Genomic DNA, 27,996 nt, shown 5'->3' with positions numbered 1-27,996 from the left:
GCCTCCCTGTTTGAGCCAGATCCATCCCTTGACCAAGGTTATGCCATGCGTAAAGGGAACAAGGCCGACTACTTGGCTGCAATCAAGACATCCCTTGGCAGCTCATGGAGGGAAGTGGACAGACTGCCACCGTCCGACAAGCCTGTTGTAATGGCAGTAGATGCCAATGCATTCATCCAGCGTCACCAACATCTTGGGAGCAGCACCTTCCATGAACTGCAAGTAAAGTACCTGAAGTACCTTCTTGCAGGATGCACACTTATTCTTGGTGGAATCTTCCGTGATCTTGGTCGCACTGTCCTGTTGTCAGCAGATTGTCAGGTTGAGCTTCCAGAACTGTCCTGTGAGAAGCATGAGGAGGCAGATACCAGGATGTTTGCCCACATTGCATACTCAGTACAACATCTGCACCACAAACGGGCTGTAGTGGTGGCTACTGACACAGACGTGATCATGATGTGCATATACTACATCACACACCTGGATGGCCTGCAGGAGCTGTGGGTGAAGAAGATGGATATCTACCTACCTGCTCATGCAATCGCTGAAGCCCTGGCGGTGAAGTATGATGTTGAAGCTGCAGATCTTACATCCATGCTCCTCAGCACCTACATACTGGCTGTATGTGACACAGTGAGCTATCTCTACAGAAGAGGAAAAAGGCACACCTACAAAACTGCCGTTGATCACCTGGCAGACCTTCTGCCCCTGTGCAGATACGGTGACCCTGAAGAAAGCCTGGATGTTCAGGAAGATGTTGTGACAGCAGCTCGGCGACACATGTTGTCACTGTATGAGAGGAGTGACTTTGGTGGTAATTTGGATGCACTGCGAGCCCATCTCTTTGGTAACATGAAAGGAGACATGCGTTGCCTTCCACCTACCGAAGATGCCTTCCAGTTACACCTTCGCCGAGCCCGGCATCAGTTGGCTGTATGCAAGCGAGCACACATGTTTCAGCCAACCTACCCTGCTGCCACCGACTTTGGCAGAGAGCTTGTCAATGGTAAGTTGGTGGCAACCATGATGCTGAAGGAGGCAAAACCTGCAGAACTCAAACGCACCAAATACTGTCACTGCAAGAAAAGCCTGTGTGCCCGAGGATGCCCCTGTGCGAGAGCCAATGTGAAGTGTGTCATCGCATGTCTCTGCACCGGGGACCCCAACAAATGTTCAAGGATTGAACTCGCACTCGAAGACAGTGACATGCATTACACATTACGCAAGTTATTTTGTTCAGTGCAATGTTAATTTCATGTGATATTACAGACGTTGTTGCCAGTAATTTTTTATTTTGTTATGTTCAATTATTTTGTTCAGTTAAAGTTTAATTTCATTTTTTCTACATACTGGTCACTCATCTATCCAAATTCAGCTGCGTAACGATCATTGTGTTGTTGGCTTGTCATCCTGTGTACATTTTGTTTAAAAAATCATTTTGCTGTTTTGTATTTCTTGTGTTACAAGTATTTTCTTTGGGGGCACAGGGTTCTGTTAAAATTAAAAAGATGTCTTGGCCAGGATGTTTCATAAAATGGACATAAACTACCATGATGCTAAGTATACGGTATGTCTCCAGGATTTTTTAGCGTAAGGGTAATAAAATCACCACAGATCCATTGATTTTGGTTTGATTTTCAGAATGTTTACTGTGGAATGACTATAATGTTTGGTGAAAAGAATGACGCATTGGCTGCTGTCATAACTCAGGGCATAGTTGATTACTAATGAAGTAAAGATGAAAATAATGAAAAAAATGCCAAAAAAAATCAGGGGCGCTTTTGCATAAAAATGATTCTAAATCATTTGGAAAGGTTTTGTAAGTGTATTTCTCAACTTGATGTTATCAACACGTGTTCTGTGTATCTGGGATGCATTTATTGACAGCCTACACAACCCACTGAGGATTTTAAGAAAAAAAACGTCTTTCACATTTTTCGGTCAAAAATTAAGGCTGCATATACAAAAATGGCCACAAATTTTTTTCGCAAGGTTTCCGGCAGAGCAGACCTCTCATTCAGCGGACCTTCATGTCCAAATTAATAGAAAAAACACAAACAAAAAGTATAGCATGCCATGTCAGGTCCAACCCATTTTATTGAGCTTTTGAGCCTGTGGATCCCTGACTAGAGGCATCCGCATGGTACTCAAATCTTTGCAGACTGAGATTAAAGCTCTATGGTCACAAATAGACAAAGGCAGATATGTCGTTCTAGATTTCGCTGGGGGCAAAAGGGTTTAGAGTTAATGTGTTGGTAGTTTGGAAGTGATGTGTTGGTATAATTTATGCACATGATGTCATCATCATGTCATAGGGTCAGTGTGCTTCTTTGGTTAAATTTGGTTAAATTTAATATTCCTGACTGCAAACCTCCAAACTGGCGAGGAGCAGGGCAGAGACAATGTGTTTGCGTGGCAGGTGACACCTGTTGCTAACAGGTTGTGCAGAAATTGCTGGGGTGGGACTCAACCTGTGCCTTGCTTCCTCATCAAGTTAGGGGGTTCAATATATATATGTGTGTGTGTGTGTGTGTGTGTGTGTGTGTGTGTGTGTGTGTGTGTGTGTGTGTGTGTGTGTGTGTGTATGTATGTGTATATCTATATCTATATATATATATATATATATATGTATATATATATATATCTATATATATATATATATATATATGTATATATATATTGTTACAGACGCGGTTGTGGATGTTGGTTTACCGAGCGGTTTGGTATGACCGCGTCTGCACAGTTTACCCGATTATACTCGAACGTTGGCCGAGTCGCGCTACGCTAAATCAATTGAGGAAAGGACACAACGGCTGGGTTAAAATGACACGACACCAAGGGTACAGTTCTCAAGACCTCCGGAGGAGGTTATAATATATCGGAACGTTAGATTACAAGGACAAGAGAGACAGCATAGAAAGGTAGGCACTTAATCACGGTCTTATAGTAACCCCGACAGACGACAGATAAACGGGACAAGACTGACTCACACGGGGATTGATGGCAAGGAAGGGCAGGTAGTCGAGGCTCAAGGTGCACTCTTGGCTCAGGGACAGAATCGACCCGGTCCGGTCCAGAGATGCGGGAGGTCTCGTCGCGCTGGAGGTGGCGTCTGGTTCTCCTTCGTGGCTGAGGCGCATCTGACGTCACGTCCGGTCAGTGGCTGCGTATATCCGGCGGGGAGTGACACGCCCTCGGCTCGTTAGCTCCGCCCCAGATGGAATCGGCCCGTTGCTTCTTATTGGGTGCGGGGGTTACCGGGCTCCGCCCTTGACGAGGAGCTGACAGCCAGCCCCTTCGTGGTAACCCCGTGGGCGCACATGGCAATGGCGGCTAACCAAGCCGGTGTGAGGACGCACACTCCCCGCACCGCGGCCGCGCCGCCCCCGCTGTGGTTGTAGTTGTTGTTGTTTCATGGGGAAGATGGGAGGAGGTATGGGGAGGTCCTAAACTCACTACTGGTGCCATACAATCACATTCTGGTGCAACGAAGAGTCAGAATTAATGGAAACGAGTCCTTAACTGACATAGACTAAGAATAACTAGCAAGATGTCCGAAAGTTGTCTACGTGAGATGCGGTGGACCTGGGCACGACATTTAATGGGGGAAAAAGGGGAAGGTCGGTTCTACAGAGTGTTATTTACAGGCAATGGGACTAGGGAATGGGGGATTGGGGATAGTTGGGGAGTGTTGGGGAAATAGGGGAATATTTACAAGCGGATATGGATGGAGGCCAAATCCCATATCCGCAACATTGCACCCTTCTCTACCCTCGGGGCGTCCCGACCCGATAAATTTTTACCTACTTTAGTGTGGCACTCAGATGTAGTTCCCTCTACTATTAACTCTACCCTGAGTGCGACAGTTTTACAGATGTTCACAAATGAGTAAATATGTCCCCCTGCGACGTTGCACCCTTCTCCTCACAGAAACACACCCACAGGATAACCGAATCGCGGAAATAATTCGCAAACTAAACATACAGCCGGTAGGGAGCATTATTTACAATACTACACTGATATTTACACTACGATCCAGGACCTGTTTTCGGAGGAACACATGCAGATGTTATGCATAGAGAGAGCACGCATGCCAGCATCGATACACCAACCCACGAGTGCTCTGTGGCCTTACGGCCTTTAATAATGTGCAGAGCACCCCTTCCAAGCACCAAAAGCACCACCCCATCACACAGTCAGCACCATCCGGTGCACCAATAAAATGTTTAATAATCATGGTGTTGTGTCGCAGCCGGCCGATGTTCTGCCGCTGGTCTTGCCTTCGTGTAGTGCTTGGCCTTCTAGCTTCCTTAGAAAATAAAGAAAGGCGCCAACCGCGTCCATTTCCTTATTGTGGCCGTCAGGGGGCCAACTATTAGTGGTTCACCTGTATGGCATAGGTGCCACGTTGACCCAGAGGTCCATCCACGGGTGGTGCTTGGCCGCAAAAGAACTGCGGTCCATGGTGGGCGGCCACAAACATTGCGATCCATATGGTGTATCGATCCAGGCAGCAAGCAGCGAAAGTGCAGGCCCACAACTGCGGAGCCAGCACCTCTCTCTCCTCTCTCTCTGCCCCAAAGCCAGATCCTCGGAGGTGGGAGACAAAAGAAAAGACAAGTGAGTAAGGTGGTAAGGGCGCAAAAGTGCACGCAATGTAAGGTAATGCACACTGGGGGCACATGGGAACCAGGTGAGACAGGTACGTTCCTACCGTACGCCCCCCCCCCCACCAGGTAACCTACATGGCCCCTCCCTTACCCCTTACTGTATCCACAAAACACAACACTACCCATAAACATCTACTTTACAAATCAACAAACGTCCCTACTGTCTTCCCCGTTCCTCCCATAAACCAAATTCGTCTTCTCTCCCTCCTAACCAATCAAATTTGCCATTTTCAACTCTCATCAAAATTTGCCATCTCCAACTCAACATCATAATTTGCCATCACCAACTCAACATCATAATTTGCCATCACCAATTCATCATCAGTCCCTCCTAGGGAGGGAGAGATGGAATCACCCCAATGTCTCATCCACGTCGTGATGCGTCTCACAAATCCACACAGCAATTCTCCTTCCTGCAACACAAACAAAGAAAACACAGGTGTGGAGTCATCATCACCACAGGTAAGTGGCTGCGTATGGTGCGACAGGTTTATCAATCCTAACTATTTCCTAAATGACTTTAACAACTTTACACTACCACGAGCACTCGTGGGTTGGTGTATCGATGTTGGCAAGCGCGCTCTCTCTCTCTATGCATAACATCTGCATGTGTTCCTCCAAAAACAGGTCCTGGATCGTAGTGTAAATAGCAGCGTAGTCTTGTAAATAATGCTCCCTACCGGCTGTATGTTTAGTTTGAGAATTCTTTCCGGATTCGGTTATCCTGTGGGTGTGTTTCTGTGAGGAGAAGGGTGCAACGTCGCAGGGGGACATATTTACTCATTTGTGAATATCTGTAAAACTGTCGCACTCAGGGTAGAGTTAATAGTAGAGGGAACTACATTGCGTGCCACACTAAAGTAGGTAAAAATTTATCGGGTCGGGACGCCCCGAGGGTAGAGAAGGGTGCAATGTTGCGAATATGGAATTTGGCCTCCATATCCGCTTGTAAATATTCCCCTATTTTCTCCGATACTCCCCAACTCTCCCTTACCCCATTCCCTAGTCCCATTGTCTGTAAACAACACCCATTAGAGCCGATCTTCCCCTTCATCCCCCCATTAAATGTCGTGCCCAGGTCCCCCGCACCACACGTAGACAATTATAGGACATCTTGCTAGTTATTCTTAATCTATGTCAGTTAAGGACTTGTTTCCATTAATTATGACTCTTCGTTGCACCAGAATGTGATTATATGGCACCTGTTAGGAAGTTTAGGACCTCCCCATACCTCTCCGCATCTCTTCCCCATGAAGAAGCGCCAACTACAACAACAACAACAAAAGAGGGGGGCGGCGCGGTGACGGCATGGGGAGTGGGCGTCCTCCTTCCGGCTCGGTTAGCCGCCATTGACCACGCGCTCCACGGGGTTACCACGAAGGGGCTCCCTGTCGGCCCCTCGTCAAGGGCGGAGCCGGTAACCCCCGCACCCAATGAGAAGCCATGGGCCGATGCCATCTGGGGCGGCGCTAACGAGCCGAGGGCGTGTCACTCCCCGCCGGATATACGCGGCCCCGCGCCGGACGTGACGTCAGATGCGCCCCGAGCTTGGAAGGACAAGACGCCACCCTCCCGAGCGCTGAGCGACCTCCCCGGCATCTCCACCAAAGTCGCGACCCACGAGCGCTGAGCGACCTCCCCGCATCTGCTGGACACCACCGTACGTGATTCTGTCCCTGAGCCAGGTGCACCTGAGCCATCGACTGCCGCTTTCCTTGCCATCAAATCCCGTGTGAGTCAGCGTTGTCCCGTTTATCTGTGGTCTGTCTAGGGTTAATATAAGAGTGTGTCTAAGTGCCTGTCTTCCTGTAATATACCTCTAGCCCCTGTAATCTAACCTTTTTCCGTACGAATATACTTGAGAACTGAACCCTTGGTGTCGTATTGTGTGATTGTAATCCAGCCGGGTGTCTTCTTTTTCTTATTGAGCCAGCATAGCGCGATTAGTCAACCCCGGGTGCAATCGGGGTAACTTGTACGGATACGGCGGCCATCCCGCTCGGCCCACCATACCATCAAAGTCGTATCAGTAACAATTGTCCGTCTTTTCCGTCAAAGTCCGTCTTTCTCCGGCCAAACCATTGGCCCTCTTACACTATGGGTGCTAAAAACCAATTCCCATTGACCAACTGTGGTGCTTTTCAATTTGGGGTCTCACTCCCCCAATTCATCTCCCGGTGCCCTCGCACAATTTCTGGGCTGTGGCGTGTACCTCTCCCAGCGGGTCTACCCACCTGCACACCTCCACCACTGCAGTTGCCTCCGAGCTTACCTGCTCCTTACCCTAACCTAACTACCTGGGGAAGGCCCTCTGGCGCTCTCCCCACTCGGTGCCCTCTCTGGCACTGGGCTACCCGGGTCCGTCCTCCGGATCCTCGGGCCCCACTGACACTAACGGCTCCCAGAGCCCACCTGCGGCCTCACCTGGCCGACATCCTCACAGTGGTGGAGTGCCCAACCAACTACACACACTAACAGGCTACACGCCCAGCCATTTCCACAACACTAATGCACCCATCCACAATACCATTCTGCAACCGCACCACAAATGCCAATATCCAACCACAATTTACCTATACCCTCTACCTAACACTTACACTACCCGCCCCGGGTACTCGTGAAAGGGGTCCACTCTTCCCCCATTCACACCTTCGCACCATGCACATCACTCCGTACCACTTACTCCAACTCTCTCCACACACCTGTACTTGCACACCTGTGCTCTCATTCTTGGTGCCGCCTGCACCCTTCTCTCCCCAAGCGCATTCGCGCTGATCCACACACTCACTACTCATACACTGCTCCACACACCTGTCCAGTTCTCACACAGCAATCACACCTGTTCAATCCTCACTCACACGGCATCATCTCAGCTAACTACTCCCCTCTGAAACTCGCGCTTCCCAGTCGTCCCTTTAAACGATTGCGCTCCCACGTCATTATAATCCATACTAAACTACCTGCGTCCCCACTACAGGTATCAGTCACTAACTAAACTTAACGTTACCTAATGTCATCTTCGCTAGATCCCTAACAATATCCTAACCCACCCGGGCTAGTTTCCACTGCCATACACCCCATAATCTATTGCGCATTTGCCCCCCCATGGGAAGGGTGGCAGGGATGCCACCCTTACCCACCGGGCCCATCGCTCATCAATCCCCCAGTCCTCTGGCACTAATAAGCCCCCCTTATTCAGAGGTACTGGGTCCCGCCTCGGCATCTAAAGCCGAGGCAATCCACGGGGGCGCCTGCTCGCCGGTGTAAGGTCTTATCCGGTCGGCGTGGACGATCCGAGGGAGGGCTCGTGGCCCCATTTTGATCTTAATGACCACGTCACAGATTTGCGACAGGACGACTCCTGGGCCTTGCCAGGGGGAGGTGAGTTTTGGGCACCTTCCCTTCCGCCTCCGGGGATTAAAGAACCAAATCTTCATCCCCGGAGCGTATTGACTCCCCTGGCTCCGGTCGTCGTACCTGCGCTTCATCTTTTCCCCCGCCAGATGGAGTTGGCGGCGGGCGAAGGCATAGACTAGCTCCATGCCTTCCTCTAGGTGACGTGCGTACCCCTCCCTCGGCGGGTTAACCACTGTGTCTGGCACGGGACCGCATAGCAAGTCGGCGGGAGCCCGTAACTCCCGCCCATACATAAGCAACGCTGGACTGCATGCGGTGGCCCCGTGCTGGCTGGTTCGGTAGGCCATGAGCAAATAAGGGAGATGTTCGTCCCAGTCATCCTGACGGGTGGCGGTGAACAGTGCCAGTTGTTGGATGAGAGTTCGGTTAAATCTTTCCACCATCCCGTCAGATTGAGGTCTTAAAGGCGTTGTTCTGGTTTTCCGAATTGACAGGAGACTGCACACATCTTTTAGCAATTTGCTCTCAAAATGTCGTCCCTGGTCGGTGTGCAACTCCTGTGGAATCCCATGCCGGCACACAAATCCTTCCACGAAGGCCTGCGCTACCACCCCTGCTTCTTGGTTGGGGAGGGCGTAGGCCTCCGGCCACTTGGTGAAGTAGTCCATCACAACGAGGATGTACTTATTACCTAGGCGGGTGCGGGGTAGTGGGCCTAGGATATCCATGGCCACCCGCTCTAGGGGGGCCCCCACCTGGTGTAATTGAAGGGGGGCCCTCATCCTCCGTGCTGGTCCCTTTTTGGCAGTACAGGCGTCGCATCTCCGACACCAGTCCTGTATGTCGCGCCCCATATTCACCCAATAAAACCTCCGGCGTACCCGCGATGTCGTCTTTGTCCTGCCCAAATGGCCGCCGGGGCGGGTACCATGCACCTGTTGCAATATATCGGTCTTAAATTTGTTTGGGACTACCACCAGCCAGGAAGTTTTATCAGAGGGAACCTCCACCCACTTGCGATACAAGATGTTATCCTTCAATTCCAGGGTTTTCCACTGAGCCCAATATGCCTTTGTTTGCGCCCCGAGGGGGGTGACCTCTTCCCAATTAGGTCTTTGCCCCAATTTGACCCAATTGAACACTGGCCCCAGGACAGGATCCTCCTGCTGGGCCGTGCTCCATGCCAAAGTTCCGAATTCCTCATCTGCGGTTAGTGGCAAAATTGGCCCTCTCACCCGGGTTGCCCGGACAACGAGGGTCGGGTCCGAATCGCCCAATTGTTCCCTCTCCTCATGTCTCGCACAAAATTTGCAGTTTTCCCCCAGACAAGGACGCCGAGAGAGTGCGTCCGCATTACCATGGGCCTTCCCGGCCCTATGGGCCACATCAAAATCGTACTGCTGCAACTTTTCCAACCACCTTGCAATTTGGCCCTCTGGTTCCTTGAACCGAAGGAGCCATTGCAAGGAGGAATGGTCAGTTCTAACCAAAAATTTCCGCCCGTACAAGTACGGGTGGAAATGGTTCATGGCAGCCAGCATAGCCAATAACTCTTTGCGAGTGACGCAATAATTTCTCTCGGGCCTACTTAAGGCCCGACTATAATAACCAATCACTCTCTCCACGCCCTCCTGTGTCTGAGACAAAACTGCGCCCAATCCTTCCTGGCTCGCATCCGTGTCCAGGGTAAATGCCCCGTTGCTAGTGGGGTACGCTAGAAGGGGTGCGGATGTCAGACACCCCTTCAATTTTTGGAAGGCCTCGTGGCACTCCCGTGTCCAATTAAATCGCGTCCCCTTCTCCGTAAGCCGGTGGAGGGGACGGGCCAACTCCGCAAATTTCGCCACAAAGCGCCGGTAGTAGGAGCAGAGTCCCAAAAATCCCCGCACCTCTTTGATGGTACGTGGTGCGGGCCACTCCTCTACCGCTTTAATTTTGTCTGGGTCCGTTTTTACCCCCTCGCGGCTGATCACGTGACCTAGATAGGCCACCTCTCTTGCAAACAAAGTGCACTTACTCGGGTTCAGCTTCAACCCTGCCTGTCTGAGGCACCCGAACACCTGGTCCAAATTAGCTACTGCCTGGGGGAACGTTTGGGCATGTACCAGGACGTCATCCAGGTACACCAGGCATGATTGCCATGGCATGCCGCCCAGTACATGCTCCATCAATCTCTCAAAGGTGGCGGGGGCGTTACACAAACCAAACGGCATCACAGTAAACTGATACAGTCCCTTACCTGTGGAAAATGCCGTTTTCTCCTTCCCTGCCCTATCCATCTCCACCTGCCAATACCCACTCTTGAGGTCCAAAGTTGAAAACCAATTTGAGCCCGCAACGGCATCGAGGGTGTCATCAATCCTTGGCAGGGGATATGAGTCCTTGAGTGTCACGTTGTTTAGCTGGCGATAGTCCATGCAGAACCGCGTGGTCCCATCCTTCTTTTTGACCAGCACAACAGGTGACATCCAAGGACTTCCCGAGGGCTCGATCACGCCTGCGTCGAGCATTTTTTCAACCTGCTCGTCAGCTTCCGCCCTCTTGCTCCAAGGGAGCCGTCGGGCGGCCTGACGAATAGGCCGGGCCTCACCGGTGTGGATCTGATGTTTCACCAGGCCCGTACGTCCAATATCCTCGGTGGACAGGGAGAAGAGGTCCAAATGGGACCCAACCAGTTTGTGTAAGGCCTCCCTCTGGGTACCTCCCAACTCTACGCTACTACGATTTACCATCTCGCAAATGGGATCGGGCCAATTCCTACTTCTTATTGAAGGCTCCCCCCGGGGTCGGCTCGGCTGGACGTTCTCGCCCCTCACTGTCGCGACTTCCTCAACTGGTGTGCAGCCAGCTACCCTCGTGCCCCTTACTATAGTGCGTGGTTCTGTACTCATATTTATTACTCGGACGGCCACTACCGGTCCGTCCGTTTTTACAAGGGTGCGGCCCACGATTAAACCCGGTATGGACTGCGCTGCCACCGGTTCGACCAGGCCGCAGGACTCCTGCCATGTTGGGCGAGCTGCCCACCGGGCCGGCACTATCGCCTCGGCCCTTGGGGGGATGGTCACGGCCTCGGAAGCCTCCAGCTCCGCTCTCTCGGCCGTGCTCACTCCCCCTAACGGCAGCTCTTCTACTCCCACCTGCAGGATCCCCCGGCACAAGTCGATTTTACAACCGCTGGCAGTCAACAAATCCAACCCTATTAAACATGGGTCGCACACCTCCGCCACCCAAACATCTATCTCCCTCCTTACCGACCCTAACTTGAGGGTCACAGAACCACGCCCTATGATCGGGGCCGTTACCCCGGTAGCAAGTTGCAAACTATAATTTTGCAGGTGCTGGATCTTATCCCAGCCACCTGCGCTCGAATCAAGGACCACAGGGCTGATGATCGTGGCGCTAGCTCCTGTGTCCACTACGGCGTCTACCCCCACGCCGGCAATTTTGCATCTGATTGTCAGGCTACCGGTTCCAATTTGGCCACAATAAATGACCTGTCGCGTCAATGAGGGCTCTCCTCCATACTCTTCTGCCGAACACCGCCCTACGTGCCCGACACCTTCTAGTTTCCCGGGGTCTGGCGGGGGGGGGGTGTCTGGGGTCGGCTAACCCGCTCCCCCCTGGGCGGAGTTGAGGACCTCAACCGCCGGGGATCATCCCGGCGCGTGGCTCGACAGTGCCGTGCCAGGTGACCCAGACGGTTGCAAGTATAGCACCTCACCTGGTAAGGTGCTTGTCTCTGGAATTCCAAATTTCCCCCCCTGTAGGTCCGAATTGGATTACCCGCTCATGGTCCACCGCGGGCCACCTCCAGGGCCGCCTGCCATGGTCCAGGTCCCGCCAGGCGCTGGTCCACCAGCCTCCGGACCATGCCCGCCAGGTCAGGACCCACGTCGGGGGCGGGCCCCCTAAGGGGTCCGCCCTCCATCGGGGGGCCCACCTGGCGGACCGCCATTGCGAGACGCTCGCCCCCCCGGGCCAGGGGCCTCGCTGCTTCCCAACGGGCCGCAGCGTCAGCCGCCTGGCTCAGAGTCTGCGGGCGCCACATGGCGAGCTGTTGCCGGAGCTCAATGTCCGGGAGGGCCTGGATAAAATGGTCCAGCGCCAGGCTTTCCCGGGAATCCGCTGCCATGCTAGCATGTGCGATCCCCACTGCGCGGCGAATGTCGTGGGCAAGTTCCCCGATGGCTTCCTGGGGCTTGCGTTTTCGCAGCGCGAGCTGAGCTTTAACAAGCTCGCTCTGCTGTTCAATGCCGAATCGATTAATTAGGGCGTCGCGGAGGGCTGGCAGGGTGAGAGCACCCGCTGGTAATGCCGTCAGCACCTCCGCCGCCGCGCCGCGCAATGCGGCCACCAGGTGTACTCCACCTTCGTCCTCACCCCAACCGTTGCCCTTACACACACAGTCGAACTGCGCCAGGTACGCGCGTAGATCACTCTTGCCGTTATACGGCGCGAGTGGGACCTTGTGGGACCACCTCGTATGCGAGTCGTTGCCCGCCTGCCGGACCCCGTGCGTCGCCCCTTGCGGGGTCAGCGCGGGGCCGAGCCGGCCGGGCCCCCACAGTACATTACCCCCAAGGGGCTCTCGTGCCTCCCCGGTCCCTCCAACAACTACCCCTGTTGGTGTCGATGCATGGGTCACACCTCCGCAACCCGCTACCCATTCCATACCACCACAACCTTGCTCACCCACACCTCGCACCTCTCGTTCCATACCCTCCGGACCAACCATACACCTCACTCTTGGCCTCTCACGAACATCCGGGTCTATCTCGACCCCCAAGCTTATTAAATCACCTGGCGCATCATACGCACGACCATATTGGTCACCACTTACACCGGGTCCTCTTTCTCTTCGCTTCTCCTCCATCACCTGCGAATCCCTCATCCGGTTAATGAGCACATCATCACGATCCGAACACAGACTTTGGACCAATTCTTTTACCTCCTCCTTTATCTCTTTCTTATCCTCTCTCCGTCGCTTCTTAATTTCGCTCACCCCTTCTTCCACTTCTTCTAATTTCTGCTTCACCTCCTTCATCTCCTCGTGCGCCCCTTTAAGTTCTTCCTCTAACTCCACTTTATTTTTTTCTATGTGCTCCCGCACCTCCCGCTCTTTAACCTCCATCACCTCTACCACCTTGTTCATTTTCCTCGTCAAGTCCTCATGTACCGTCTGACACTCTTTTTTAATTACCCCTACGTCCTTTTTCATCTCCTTCTGTGTCGATTTTAACCCCTCTATTACCGCTGTGTTCTTCTTTACCTGTTCCCCCAACTCCTTTTGTCCCACTGTCAGTTGTTCTACTCCCAGCGTCAACTCCTCTATACCCCCTTGCAATTTTACAGTCCCCTTTCTCACCTCCTTCTCCATGCGCTCCTTACAGTGCCTCACCTCCTCGCGCACTCCTCCGACCTCCTCACTCACACCTCTTCTGATCTCCTCTCCCATCACTTGCATCTCCTGCCCAGATGCCACCCTCATCTGCTCCATTTCCTCCCTGTGAGCATCCAGTTTGGTTTCTACCCCCATTCTGACCCCCTCTATCTGCTGCCCCATTTGTTTAACTTCCCTTTCCGCTTGGTCCCTCATGTCCCTCAATTTGCCTTCCATCCTGTTTTCTAACCCCTCTAACCCCTTTTGCATCCCTTCCATTTGATTCTCTTGAGCGGCCATTCTGTTTTCTACCCCCATTAACCCATTTCTCACCTCTTTTATCCCGTTGTCTAACCCCTCAAAATTATTGTCTAACTTCCCAAATTTCTTGTCTAACTCCTCAAAATTATTGTCTAACTTCCCAAATTTCTTGTCTAATCCCTTAAAATTATTGTCTAACCCCTCACCGGTACCCCTCGCTTCGTCCCTCATTACCCCCATTTGGCCCTCCAATCGCTCACCCTGAGCTACCATCCGGTTCCCCATTACCCCCATTTGGTTTCCCATTACCCCCAATTGCTCACTCTGAGCCCTCGCTTCGTCCCTCATTACCCCCATTTGGCCCTCCAATCGCTCACCCAATCGCTCACTATTAGCCCTCATTTGCTCACTATTCTGGGCCATAAGGGCCTTTATTTGTATTAAAAAAAGGTTCAAATCCACCTGCGGCGCTACCACGGTCGCGGGCGTGGTCGCCGTGGCCATCTGCGAGGCGCCATTTTGCGCGCCCGCTACCTCGTGCGTGACGGCGCTATTTTGCGAATCTGCTACCCTCACTGCTTCGCTCTCCTCTTGTCCCTCAATTTGGTCCTGGATCGACCCTGCCTCACTCCCTACTACCGGAACCCAGCCGTCTTGGTCTGCCATAGCGCGACTTTCAAAATTCGGGTTTTTATTTTCGTAAAACAAAATCAAATTTCGCCGTTATAATTTCGAGCGCGTAAAACGCGCTCCGGATCGAAATCCACTTCCCGACACCAAAATGTTACCCTAATGGTACAATTGGTGTTCCAAAATTTGGGCCTAACTGAATTTAGTCCCAGGTCCGAATCCAACTCCTCGACACCAAATGTTACAGACGCGGTTGTGGATGTTGGTTTACCGAGCGGTTTGGTATGACCGCGTCTGCACAGTTTACCCGATTATACTCGAACGTTGGCCGAGTCGCGCTACGCTAAATCAATTGAGGAAAGGACACAACGGCTGGGTTAAAATGACACGACACCAAGGGTACAGTTCTCAAGACCTCCGGAGGAGGTTATAATATATCGGAACGTTAGATTACAAGGACAAGAGAGACAGCATAGAAAGGTAGGCACTTAATCACGGTCTTATAGTAACCCCGACAGACGACAGATAAACGGGACAAGACTGACTCACACGGGGATTGATGGCAAGGAAGGGCAGGTAGTCGAGGCTCAAGGTGCACGCTTGGCTCAGGGACAGAATCGACCCGGTCCGCTCCAGAGATGCGGGAGGTCTCGTCGCGCTGGAGGTGGCGTCTGGTTCTCCTTCGTGGCTGAGGCGCATCTGACGTCACGTCCGGTCAGTGGCTGCGTATATCCGGCGGGGAGGGACACGCCCTCGGCTCGTTAGCTCCGCCCCAGATGGAATCGGCCCGTTGCTTCTTATTGGGTGCGGGGGTTACCGGGCTCCGCCCTTGACGAGGAGCTGACAGCCAGCCCCTTCGTGGTAACCCCGTGGGCGCACATGGCAATGGCGGCTAACCAAGCCGGTGTGAGGACGCACACTCCCCGCACCGCGGCCGCGCCACCCCCGCTGTGGTTGTAGTTGTTGTTGTTTCATGGGGAAGATGGGAGGAGGTATGGGGAGGTCCTAAACTCACTACTGGTGCCATACAATCACATTCTGGTGCAACGAAGAGTCAGAATTAATGGAAACGAGTCCTTAACTGACATAGACTAAGAATAACTAGCAAGATGTCCGAAAGTTGTCTACGTGAGATGCGGTGGACCTGGGCACGACATTTAATGGGGGAAAAAGGGGAAGGTCGGTTCTACAGAGTGTTATTTACAGGCAATGGGACTAGGGAATGGGGGATTGGGGATAGTTGGGGAGTGTTGGGGAAATAGGGGAATATTTACAAGCGGATATGGATGGAGGCCAAATCCCATATCTGCAACAATATATATATATATATCTATATATATATATATATATATATATATATATACATATATATATATATATATATATATATATATATATATATATATATATATATATATATATATATATATATATATATATATATATATATATATATCACGAACCGTGGTGTTTGTCCGTGCGTTCCTCTTTCCCCCGTTTACAGCGGCCGCTTCCCGTGCCACATTTGAAGATTTGCAGATTGGTTATTTTGCATTTGAATTTAACCTTTGTTGATGCAATATAGTCATAGTCACTTTACTGTCCCTTCCAGTCATCTTTAAAATCAACATGACCATCTGGATTAAAGTCGATTTAACAATGATCTTCATGGAGTAACACAATTTAAAATAGCTACATATATGTTGCCCTCTTTTTAGATATATCCCACCTCCACTGCCCGATGCTGCACCACCATTCTGCGGTGGTTGGTATAAGTAGCTCAGAGCTTTGGCTCTGAGTGAAACTAAGAATGCAACACAATTAACCTTTTTAAAGTCCATTAAATAGTTTAAGTTGATAGATCAACATAAACTTTTCCCATCACTGGGGACCGCTACTTTTACGAGTAGATAATATCTAACGTCCTGAACAACATCCTAAACATTCATCTTTCAAATGCGATCAAATGTGTTTTATTTGATTACCGGTAGCTGGGTTTTTGGTCGACGTATTCAGAATGGCTAAATATTTGGTGCTCATTTTGTAGATTGTACGTGTTGAAGGGTGAGTTCTTGATCATGCAAATCATTTAAAAGCTATGCTGGAAAACTTTGGTCTCTGAGGACCTTCAAACTTTGAGCATTTGGACATATTCTGGAGAAGCTTCTCTAGGCAATGTAAATATCCACAAGGTTTGTCGTCACTGGTAATGAGGAGCATCTGTTGATTGATGCAGATGCTGCTACCTGAGTAAAGGTGAAGACTTTGAGTGTAATAGACGTGCTTTCTGGACTTGACGCAGTAGAATGACTATGATACTGGTGTTTGTGGCTGTGCAATGATGGCAGGCTTGGGAACTGGCAAGCACTATTCAGACAAGAAGGGACCTCGGGTGTCGTGCTGGAAGTGTAACAGTCATTGATGAGGAGGCTGGCACCGAAGGAGGAAGGAACAAAGGCTTTTGGAGTCACCTGGGTGGAAATGCTCCTTACCAAGGTACGTGGGAATTGCTCACAACTATCCGTCCTTGAGGACTCGGAATCATAAAAATTTGACTTCAGGTCCGATATAATATTAATGAATAATGGCAATGATTTAGGAATTTTACTTCTTTGCATAATATTTCCCACACATCATGATTATTCTTCATAAAAACATGCACACCCACCTCATACGTTGCTCACATGTCTGTGCTTATTAGATGTTTGGTTTATGTAATTTGAATGGCCCTTTTGTCTTAAATAGTAAGCCAAATGCTTTGTGTGAAGATGTGCCATTTATTTATTACATATGAATGGGATAAGGGGTGAGAGGGTGTTGCGTTGGGCCACATCAAGTGTGCCTGTGTGTGTTTTTCAGGATGCTGCATATGTAAACATTATGATTGTTTAAATATTATTAACATGTTTTTTATCCCCAATTTTTCCATAATTTTCAGTTGTTTACTTCAATCAATTTTAAATTGCAGTATTAATGTGAAACAACTATTTTAAGCTCAATACTTAACTATTTTAAGAAACAACTATATTGTATATATTGCTACGGTTTTGAGATGTGTACAGTGAGCTCAATAAAGGTTAAAGGTTGCCCCCCATAGATAGTCACACAAGCAACATGTAGCCTCGTTCGTAGTATAGTTATGTCTTAGTATGTGTGAGAGTAGGCCCCTTCCAGTGTTAATCCTGCGTTGTGTAAAGACAGGAGAATAGGTCCTACTTCGGCAAACCATTCCACCTCTGTGGCCATGTAGTTTGATATACATATCAAACTAAGGGCCAATACCTGCACTGTTGCCCCAAGGAGGAAGCCGGACATAATAATGCACATGCACACACACACACAAGCACAAACACACACACACACACACACACACACACACACACACACACACACACACACACACACACACACACACACACACACACACACACACACGTCTAGTCTAGGTTCAATTCCATACTTTGTTAAACGTACCTTCATCATGCCTAAAACTCTTTTCGTGTTACATTTCATCAACAGAAATGACTTGTTGAACTGGTCTTTCACAGGCAGGGCATTGCATCACAAAGTGCAATGACCGGACGGTGGTTAAGCTGGGCTGGCTGGTGGACGTTAAAGATCCCATTATATATTTTGACAAAGAGTGGGCGAGTCATCGCCGACATCCTGCATGAATTCCAAATTCCTATCCTAACGCGTGAGGTGTCACCGCATCAGTGGCACTGCAGTGATGCAACCAACACACCAAATTCCTAATTGAATCCCCACCCAATATGTAATCATTAACAAGGAGGAGTCTTTATTTGCATATTTCCACATACCATAAAAGGGTGGGCATCAGTAAAACTGTATAAAATGTATATACAATGTCATCTATCTATAATTCCAGTAATCTCTGTGTGTATGTATGTATGTATGTATGTATGTATGTATGTATGTCTGTGACCGCTGTTTCTCGACAACCACGGGTCCGATATACTTTAAACTTGCCAGGTATATTGCTGGGGACCCGAGGATGTGCCTTTTCAAGGTTTCATATTAATCGGACAAGTAGTTACCGAGCTATGTCCAAAAAACGATTCAACCAATCAGAGAGCAGCGAGCTATCACGTGTGCCGAACAGACTCTGCCTCGGACGGCACATTTGAGAGCGTATTCATTTATTTCACGTTGGAAAACTATGTTGCCGTTAAACTATGTTTTAAAACTAAATAAAACTAATTTGCGATTCATCGTAACTGCGATTTGCGACCTTCCGGACAGTGAAGACTTCACTTCCGGCAGCCAATCACAGAATGCATTGTTGCGAGCCGAGCCGAGCGCGTGCGCCATTACGGTTCGTAATTCGATTTCTTCCGGAGAAAATAATAATTTCTCGATTTCTTATGCGCATTATTTCTCCCAGAGCGAAGGGCGGAAGCGAAGAGCGTTGTTTTTTTTGTTTACGGGCGTACGGGCGTACGGGCGGGGTAGAGCGTACGGGTAGCGTTTTTTTTTTTTTTTGGCAAGGAACGGGCACCCACGTACGGGCATGCCCTAGTATTATAAAATACACTCATTATTGTAATTAGCATTTACCTTGCAGAATTAATTTTACAGTTGGACCCCGCTATTTGCGGATTTCGCTATTCGCGGGGGATACGTGCCTGGAAAATCCGCGAATAGCGAAACCCGCGAATAGCGGGGCATTGTTTCAATGGAAAAAGGGGGGATAGGTTCCCGAGTCGCGAAAATCCGCGAATAGAGAGGACCAAACCGCGAACGGCGAGGCAAAATCCGTGAATGGTGATGCAAATCCTGAGAATGTCGACGATAATCTGCGAAGGTCGATGAACGTCCTGGAAATGGCGAGACAAAACCCGCGAATGTCGCAATAATCCACGAATGTTGATGAAAATCCACGAATGAATGCTGTGCCATTGTTTTAACGGGGAAAAGGGAGACAGCTAATTGCACGAAGAGATACTGTGGAGTGTTTTCATTCTGTACAGTAACTCACAGGGATGATGTTTTAATTGTGTTATGCAGCTGGTGGGATATCCCGCGAAGCAATGTTTACCTGTGAATGGTGGAATATCAAGTGAAGCTGTTCACAGTGTTAACGGCGGGATATTCGGCGAAACATTGTTTACCTGTGAACGGTGGACACGTGAAGCTGTTCACAATGTGAATGATGGGATATCCCGCGAAAGCCGTGAAAACGCTAAACACACGGCAGCAAACGCAGGATCAGGTCATGCTCACGGCTCGTATGAGATGTTTTTTTGCGCATGTCCAGCTGCTTTATGCATGGCTGGTGAATGATGGGTTTTATAAATACCGTATGTCAAGCTAACGGCTCGTGAAAAATATTTTTTTGCGCCCTTGAAAAACCTTGAATTCGTGGAACATGGCCGCAAATAGAAAAAAAAAACCGCGAATTAACGGGACACTTTTCCGCGAATGGAGAAACAGGTAGCATTACATCACCCGCGAATACGCAGAACCCGTGAACAGCGCAACCGCGAATAGCAGGGTCCAACTGTATTTGTTTCCTGCCCATTAGTTTTTGGCCATTTGGCCCACCATGCCCGTGTCTTACCCACACATCATTTTAAAACTGGATGTTATGTTGAAGAAAAAAAAAAATCAAACTCCCAGATGTTACACAAATCATTCTGAAATACACCACTTATCTGTGATATAGTTTAATGAAAACTATAGTCATCATTGATGTGGGGGGAGTGTGTTAAAACATATGTGTCGCTTTGTGTGTGGGACAAAATGTGCTGAACTCCTGCTCTGGTTGTATTTGAGGTGTGCATGGGAACGCTCTACAAAGTTTGGATGACCATCTCAAACTTAAAGTTTCTCCTTCTCCCAGCTTCACAACCACCATCTCCCCCCTCCCCCCCCTCCACCTTCCCCATGCCACTCCCATAGGGAGTGTGTGATTCCACTTAACTTATTCTATCAATTGACTATGTTAACCTCCTCCTTGCAGACTGATTTTAGTCTGCAGATAGCACCGAGTGCAACACCTTGAACTTACTCGTAAGCTTTTCATGAATCTAGTTTAGCTTAACATCAACATCCCTTTATAATTGACTTACACATTTTGTGCATTATTATAACTTTTTAAGATATCCTGCCTGCTCACAGACAGACAGACAGACAGACAGGGTGTAAACATAACCGCCGTCCACCTTCGGTGGCAGAGGAAAAATGTGCAAAAACAGATCCCCTTAACTGCAGACCTATCAGCTTGCTTCCAATCATCAACGAGGTTATGGAATCCATCATCACAGCTGATATGAAATCCTTCCTTTTCCTTTTCTCCAACATCCTCATCTCAGATCACTAATTTGGTTTCAGACTTGGTCACTCCACCTTGGAGATGCTGCTTCTACTCACCCAGCAATGGATGGAGGCCCTCAATGTCAGATATGAAAGCAGGACTGTCTCTCATGAGATCAGGGCTAGTTTGTAACGCTTTCACTTCCTTTATATTGATAAAAAGGCAAAGGACATTTTGTTTGTGGATTTGTTACTTTTGGAATTTATCTAAAATTATGAAACAGCCACTACTCTCCCCCAATGTACTCTGTAATTTTTGTGTATGACACAATATATTTGATCGTTTTTCAATTTTCCTATTTGTTGTATCCCAGCCTGCATTGCAATGTCATCCCTTGGAGATTTGGCCATCTTGCTCGTTTCCCTTCCCTCAAAACTAAAACCAACTGTTGGGGAAACTGAGACAATTATTTTTGGGTTTGTATTTTAACACAAGGTTGATATTTAATAAAATAGTTGGCGTTTTAACTTTAAGCTGTGCATTTTCAAATTGATTTGAGGAGGTACATGATTTGCAGTTTCACACGGGTTTGATCAGATGATGAGTTTTTGAAGTCCCATTGCTTTTAAAAGACAGCACGAGGAGCTCGCAAAACAGTCCTGGTTTTGATTTGCAGCCGCACGAGGAGATGTGGAAGATGCGCAGTATGAACGAGCTATAGCAGAGACAAACTGCATTTACCGCATGCTGGGGGACAAACTCATTCCTGAGGATGCAGCCTGGGGACGTGTTCCACAGCAAGCGCTCCTGGGTGACTCAGACGTGAGGATGAGCGAGGCACCATGTGATAAGTTTTCAATTCAGAAAACCTACACTCCTGTTTGCTAGCTTTCCTCACTGATAACGGCCATGCATTTACTTTTTTTTTTTTTTTTTTTAATACTGAATCGAGGCTCGTGAAAGAGCTGATAACCGCGAGAGAAAGACAGTACAGGGGGACCACGAGGGAAAGACAGCACAGGGGGACCGCGAGGGAAACACAGCACAGGGGGACCACGAGGGAAAGACAGCACAGAGGGACCACGAGGGAAAGACAGCACAGAGGGACCACGAGGGAAAGACAGCACAGAGGGACCGCGAGGGAAAGACAGCACAGAGGGACCGCGAGGGAAAGACAGCACAGGGGGACCACGAGTGAAAGACAGCACAGGGGGACCCCGATGGAAAGACAGCACAGAGGGACCACGAGGGAAAGACAGTACAGAGGGACCGTGAGGGAAAGACAGCACAGAGGGACCGCGAGGGAAAGACAGCACAGAGGGACAGCAAGGGAAAGACAGCACAGAGGGACCGCGAGGGAAAGACAGCACAGAGGGACCGCGAGGGAAAGACAGCACAGGGGGACCACGAGTGAAAGACAGCACAGGGGGACCCCGATGGAAAGACAGCACAGAGGGACCACGAGGGAAAGACAGTACAGAGGGACCGTGAGGGAAAGACAGCACAGAGGGACCGCGAGGGAAAGACAGCACAGAGGGACAGCAAGGGAAAGACAGCACAGAGGGACCACGAGGGAAAGACAGTACAGAGGGACCGTGAGGGAAAGACAGCACAGAGGGACCGCGAGGGAAAGACAGCACAGAGGGACCGCGAGGGAAAGACAGCACAGAGGGACAGCAAGGGAAAGACAGCACAGAGGGACCGCGAGGGAAAGACAGCACAGAGGGACCGCGAGGGAAAGACAGCACAGGGGGACCGCGAGGGAAAGACAGCACAGAGGGACAGCGAGGGAAAGACAGCACAGAGGGACTGCGAGGGAAAGACAGCACAGGGGGACCGCGAGGGAAAGACAGCACAGGGGGACCATGAGTGAAAGACAGCACAGGGGGACCCCGATGGAAAGACAGCACAGAGGGACCACGAGGGAAAGACAGTACAGAGGGACCGTGAGGGAAAGACAGCACAGAGGGACCGCGAGGGAAAGACAGCACAGAGGGACAGCAAGGGAAAGACAGCACAGAGGGACCGCGAGGGAAATACAGCACAGGGGGACCGCGAGGGAAAGACAGCACGGTGGGACCGCGAGGGAAAGACAGTACAGGGGGACCGCGAGGGAAAGACAGCACAGTGGGACCGCGAGGGAAAGACAGCACAGAGGGACCGCGAGGGAAAGACAGCACAGAGGGACCGCGAGGGAAAGACAGCACAGAGGGACCGCGAGGGAAAGACAGTACAGTGGGACCGCGAGGGAAAGACAGCACAGTGGGACCACGAGGGAAAGACAGCACAGAGGGACCGCGAGGGAAAGACAGTACAGTGGGACCGCGAGGGAAAGACAGCACAGTGGGACCGCGAGGGAAAGACAGTACAGTGGGACCGCGAGGGAAAGACAGTACAGTGGGACCGCGAGGGAAAGACAGTACAGTGGGACCGCGAGGGAAAGACAGCACAGAGGGACTGCGAGGGAAAGACATTATCTCTTTTTATCTCTATCTCTTTCATCTTTATCTCTTTCAGCGTTATCCTTTCACATCATCTTACGACCCACATCCCACCTTATTCTGCCTCGTTTCTGTTTTACACTCTACCCAATGTCCAAGCATAACCCACCATCATTTTCCACCACCAAAACTACTATTGCACCACTTTTAAAAAGTCCCTGGGCCAATATGACATGTATTTTACCAGGACCCTGATGGCATCACATTGCAGGTCCTAATACAGTACAACATCCCTTTGGTATCAAATTTTGAAACTCATTCTGATGTGCGCTCATCAACATTGAAATTTCATCCAATGCAGGAGGTGATCCAAATTGATGCGACTTTATTGGAAGTTTGAGAGAGTCTCCCGTGTAGTGGTTAAACTAGTTAAACTAGTATTTCAGACATTAGATCATTTGACCATAGCCATTTCTTTGTCTTTGCAATATAGTATTCTTTCCTTCAATCCTCTCCACGATAGTCTTTGCCTCTCTTTGTAGGTGCTGGTGTTTGATTTTGGCAGCGAGGTGTACGTTTGGCACGGGCAGGAAATAGCACCGAGTGCTCGACGTGTTACCTTCCAACTCGCCAAGAAACTGTGGAATGGCACATTTGACTACTCCACATGTGACATCAACCCATTGGACCCTGGTGCCTGCAATAGCCGCATCCCGAGGTAAAGTAAGAGGGATAAAGATTCTGATATTGGTCAAAACATGTTGAGGATAATGTAATCTTATTTCAACAATTCTCACCTGAACTCTCTTAGATTTAATCTATAATAAATGTGTGTGTGTGTGTGTGTGTCAATCAGTGTGCTCAGTGTCTCCTCCATAACTCTAAAACCATAAAACCTAGTGGCCCGGAACTGTGCATGCATTTTAAGGGAACTCCAAGGGAGTGCATGAATGAAAACTGGGTATTTGAGTCGAGTTAAACACCTATTTTGAAGATAATTTATGGGTTTATTAAATTAAAACCAAAAACAGGCTTACCCTTGGTCAGCCCGTGTTCACCTCACAGGGGTCTTAATCCGCCATTTTGTTTCGGCTATGAAGGCTATGAACCCTCCTTCTCCAAATTTGCAAACTACCAAAGCATTAAACTTAACCTTTTCTACTGTTCGGAGAATTATATTGGGTGAAGAAAAGATTGCCGAATGTGTAATTTCATTGAGGCAACGAAAATAGATATGACAAAGTGCTTATCATCGAAGCCAGCCTTTTCTTATCAACTATTTCGTTGGAATGCTTGCTTGAGTGCTTAAGCCACTTGATGAGCGCTCTAGAAGCTGCTTGGCAATGGCTGCCTACTCCTCTGAGCTCCCAAGCTTAATCGCGCCGAAACTTCATAGGATCACATTTTTTTACCATGACACCTCGTTAGGGGTTTTAAAGTCATTTTCTCACAATTCTTAACTTGTAAACACACAAGCCACCACCTGTCACGGGGAAGGGTTAGGAGTCCAGAGGGAGGGGGTAGGGTGGGAGGAGGTAAAGGTACGGGTGGGAGGGGGGAGGGGAAAGGGTGTTGGGGGAGTCCGGAGGGAAGAGGTGTGGTGTGGGAGAAAGGAGGGGAAAGAGTGGGAGGAAGGAGGGTAAATGGTGGGGTGGGAGGAGACAGGGGAAGGAGTAGGCGAGGGACCCGGTGTTTCCCAGCAACGCAGGGTACCTTTGCTAGTAATAAATAAAAGGCAAACACAACTGTTCTCTGATACAGTGCTAGTAATGAACCTTCTGTCCTTCAGGGGTGTGGGGAGGATGATAGATTGGCTCTCTGATACAGTGCTAGTAATGAACCTTCTGTCAGTGCTTCATTTGCTTGTACTTTTGTGTCGACGATGAGGACTCCATGGTATATTTCCTAAAGAGTGGCCCTTTGTGCTGCTGACTTGGTCAATTTCAAATCGCTGGGCTATTTCTGCCATGGAGGCCTCATGAGGTGGCAGTTGTAGAGAGAGGTGAGGGATAGTTTAACGGCTGTTGAAAAGATCATGGTTTTGGACAGGGGATGATCTGAGATGGTGGTGAACCAAAGGGTCTTGAAGACCTGGAGGGAGGAATGAGAATGAAGTGATTGTGGAAGTTGGTTCCACTGGTGAAAAATTGGGAACAAATGAGTGGAGCCGAGTAGTGTTCCTGGGTTTTGGGAGTTTCACTGAGGGGGGCTGCTGGTGGACCACGTGAGTCCTGCAGATATCTGGGATTCCAGGATGTCTCCTGCCCTGCAGGTGAGATTAAATGTTATTATTGGCAAGATTGTTAGGCCAAGGAGCTCCAATGACTGCAGCTCTGCCAGAAGCTGACTCCAGGAGGAAATTGAAATTCGCAATGACAGAGTGAGTGCATTGTAATTGAAGGAAATGAATGACATTTCTGGGTGATAGACCAGTTTATTTTCTCAAGATCGGTGAACAAGGATCCCTTTGCAGCCTGCGTGCCATTTGTGCGAGAGATTTTCTGGCACAGAGTGGAGTCATCTGCAAAGTGATATAGCTGTTTTCCAAAGAAGCTGAGAGATTGTTCATATAAACTAGGAACTGGATAGAAGTCAGAAAACGACCTTGAGGGCTCTCGGGCAGGAGTGAGGATGCAATTGAGGGCTTTATATTGCTTATGAGCATAAATAAAATCCACAAGTCGAGTTGCCAATGACAGAAAGTTTAGTTACCATGGCTGGGTACCAGATGGTGTTGAACTCTGTTGTGGAAATGTCCAGTTAAGACTGTTCTGACTTATTGATTGGAGTTCAGAGCATCCATCCATTGCTGAGTTAGCAGAAGGAGCATATGTAGAGTGGGAATGACCAGAACCGAAGCCAAATGGATGATCTGAAATTAAATAATTGAAAGTGCTTTTACACATCGCTTTTGGCCCATCCACTGGTGGTTTGGGACTACTAGTTAGGCAGCTTAGCAGTTTTTGGGGGAACGACTTTACAAAAGTACCATTTTTATTTTAGTGGTTCATTGGCCCATAAAAAAAAAAAAAAAAACACCTTTAGAGGCCATTCCACCATTCCAAAAATAACCACCATTTTTTTTTATTTTTTATAAAAGATTCTGCATCAATGGTGATAAATTTCCAAAAAACATTTTTTCTACAACCTTTTAAATCGTTATTTTATTACAATTCAATTATGTCCTTGAACACAGTAAAACACGAATTGCCTTCTTGTCCTTGAACACAGCCTTCTTCTCACTTTCAAAACCATTCCGTTTAGCAGTATTTGGACAAAATATTGTCCTGTCTGTAGGCCGATGAACACCAGCCTTGGACAAATAGTCGGACGGTCTTTAATTCCGAGGCGACTGCCCGAAAAATGCCGGTTGTTTTTGGCGCGCGCGGGAATGAAGGAAACGGAGTGCTTACCTGGAAGAAGCACACGGGTTTAATCCGAAACCCACAATGAACAAACACGACACGACAAATAAAAAAATGCCACAATAATGAATTTAATAAGAACTAGGGCATGCCCGTACTATATATATATCTAAAATTATATCCCCCCCCCTCTATTTACATGAAATGGTTTGGTCCAAAGCGAACGGCTTGCGAGTACGGTGACAATCCCCCCCCCCCCCTCTATTTACATGAAATGGTTTGGTCCAAAGCGAACGGCTTGCGAGTACGGTGACAATCCCCCCCCTCTATTTACATGAAATGGTTTGGTCCAAAGCGAACGGCTTGCGAGTACGGTGACAACCCCCCCCCCCCCCCTCTATTTACATGCAATGGTTTGGTCCAAAGCGAACGGCTTGCGGAGTTTGGTAAAGAAATCGCCATAGCTCGCTAACTACTTGTCCGATTAATTTAAAACCTTGAAAAGGCACATCCTCGGGTCCCCAGCAATATACCTGGCAAGTTTCAAGTATATCGGACCGGTAGTTGTCGAGAAACAGCGGTCGCATACACACACACACACACACAGAGATTACTGGAATTATAGATAGACTAGGGCATGCCCGTACTATATCTATATCTAAAATTATATCCCCCCCCCTCTATTTACATGAAATGGTTTGGTCCAAAGCGAACGGCTTGCGAGTACGGTGACAATCCCCCCCCCTCTATTTACATGAAATGGTTTGGTCCATTCGCAAAGCCAAAGCGAACGGCAGTTACGATGAATCGCAAAGTAGTTTTAATTAGTTTTAAAACATCGTTTAACGCCAACATAGCGGCAACATAGTTTGCCAACGTGAAATAAATGAATACGCTCTCAAATGTGCCGTCCGAGGCAGAGTGTGTTCGCCATGTTCGGCACACGCGATAGCTCGCTGCTCTCTGATTGGTTGAATCGTTTTTTGGACATAGCTCGGTAAGTACTTGTCCGATTAATATGAAACCTTGAAAAGGCACATCCTCGGGTCCCCAGCAATATACCTGGCAAGTTTAAAGTATATCGGACCCGTGGTTGTCGAGAAACAGCGGTCACAGACAAACAAACAAACAAGCAAACAAACACACATACAGAGATTACTGGAATTATAGATAGACTAGGGCATTGCCCGTACTATATCTATATCTAAAATTATATCCCCCCCCTCTATTTACATGAAATGGTTTGGTCCAAAGCGAACGGCTTCCGGAGTTTGGTAAAGAAATCGCCATCGCGTGCACAAACGCGCAGGAAAGCGAATGAATCGCAAATTCGTTTTTATTAGTTTTAAAACATAGTTTAACGCCAACATAGTTTGCAAACGTGAAATAAATGAATACGCTCTCAAATGTGCCATCCGAGGCAGAGTGTGTCCGCCACGTTCGGCACACGCGATAGTTCGCTGCTCTCTGATTGGTTGAATCGTTTTTTGGACATAGCTCGGTAAGTAATTGTCCGAATAATATGAAACCTTGAAAAGGCACATCCTCGGGTCCCCAGCAATATACCTGGCAAGTTAAAAGTATATCGGACCCGTGGTTGTCGAGAAACAGC

The 27,996-nt window shown here is 49.0% G+C and overlaps 2 protein-coding genes across 3 annotated transcripts in view; both read left to right on the top strand.

Moving 5' to 3' along the window:
• Positions 1-27,996, top strand: part of LOC137433961 (uncharacterized) — a 148,267-nt gene that overhangs the window by 88,478 nt on the left and 31,793 nt on the right. For both annotated transcript variants that reach the window (XM_078783717.1, XM_078783714.1), the window contains exons 17-19: positions 16,650-16,797; positions 21,255-21,400; positions 23,562-23,737. In XM_078783717.1, coding sequence (XP_078639843.1) covers positions 16,650-16,797; positions 21,255-21,400; positions 23,562-23,737 — 470 coding nt within the window. The remainder of the gene's footprint in view (positions 1-16,649; positions 16,798-21,254; positions 21,401-23,561; positions 23,738-27,996) is intronic.
• Positions 73-27,577, top strand: LOC144893339 (uncharacterized). The gene is made up of 2 exons (XM_078783781.1): positions 73-1,510; positions 27,559-27,577. The coding sequence occupies exon 1, from the start codon at positions 151-153 to the stop codon at positions 1,249-1,251; it is 1,101 nt and encodes a 366-aa protein (XP_078639907.1). The 5' UTR covers positions 73-150; the 3' UTR covers positions 1,252-1,510; positions 27,559-27,577.

The sequence above is a fragment of the Myxine glutinosa genome, chromosome 1 (genome assembly GCF_964187855.1).
Source record: "Myxine glutinosa chromosome 1, kmMyxGlut1.1, whole genome shotgun sequence".
In the NCBI taxonomy this organism is placed as follows: domain Eukaryota; kingdom Metazoa; phylum Chordata; class Myxini; order Myxiniformes; family Myxinidae; genus Myxine; species Myxine glutinosa.
The sequence above is the reverse complement of the archived record's forward strand: the minus strand, read 5'-3'. Positions and strand labels throughout refer to the sequence as shown.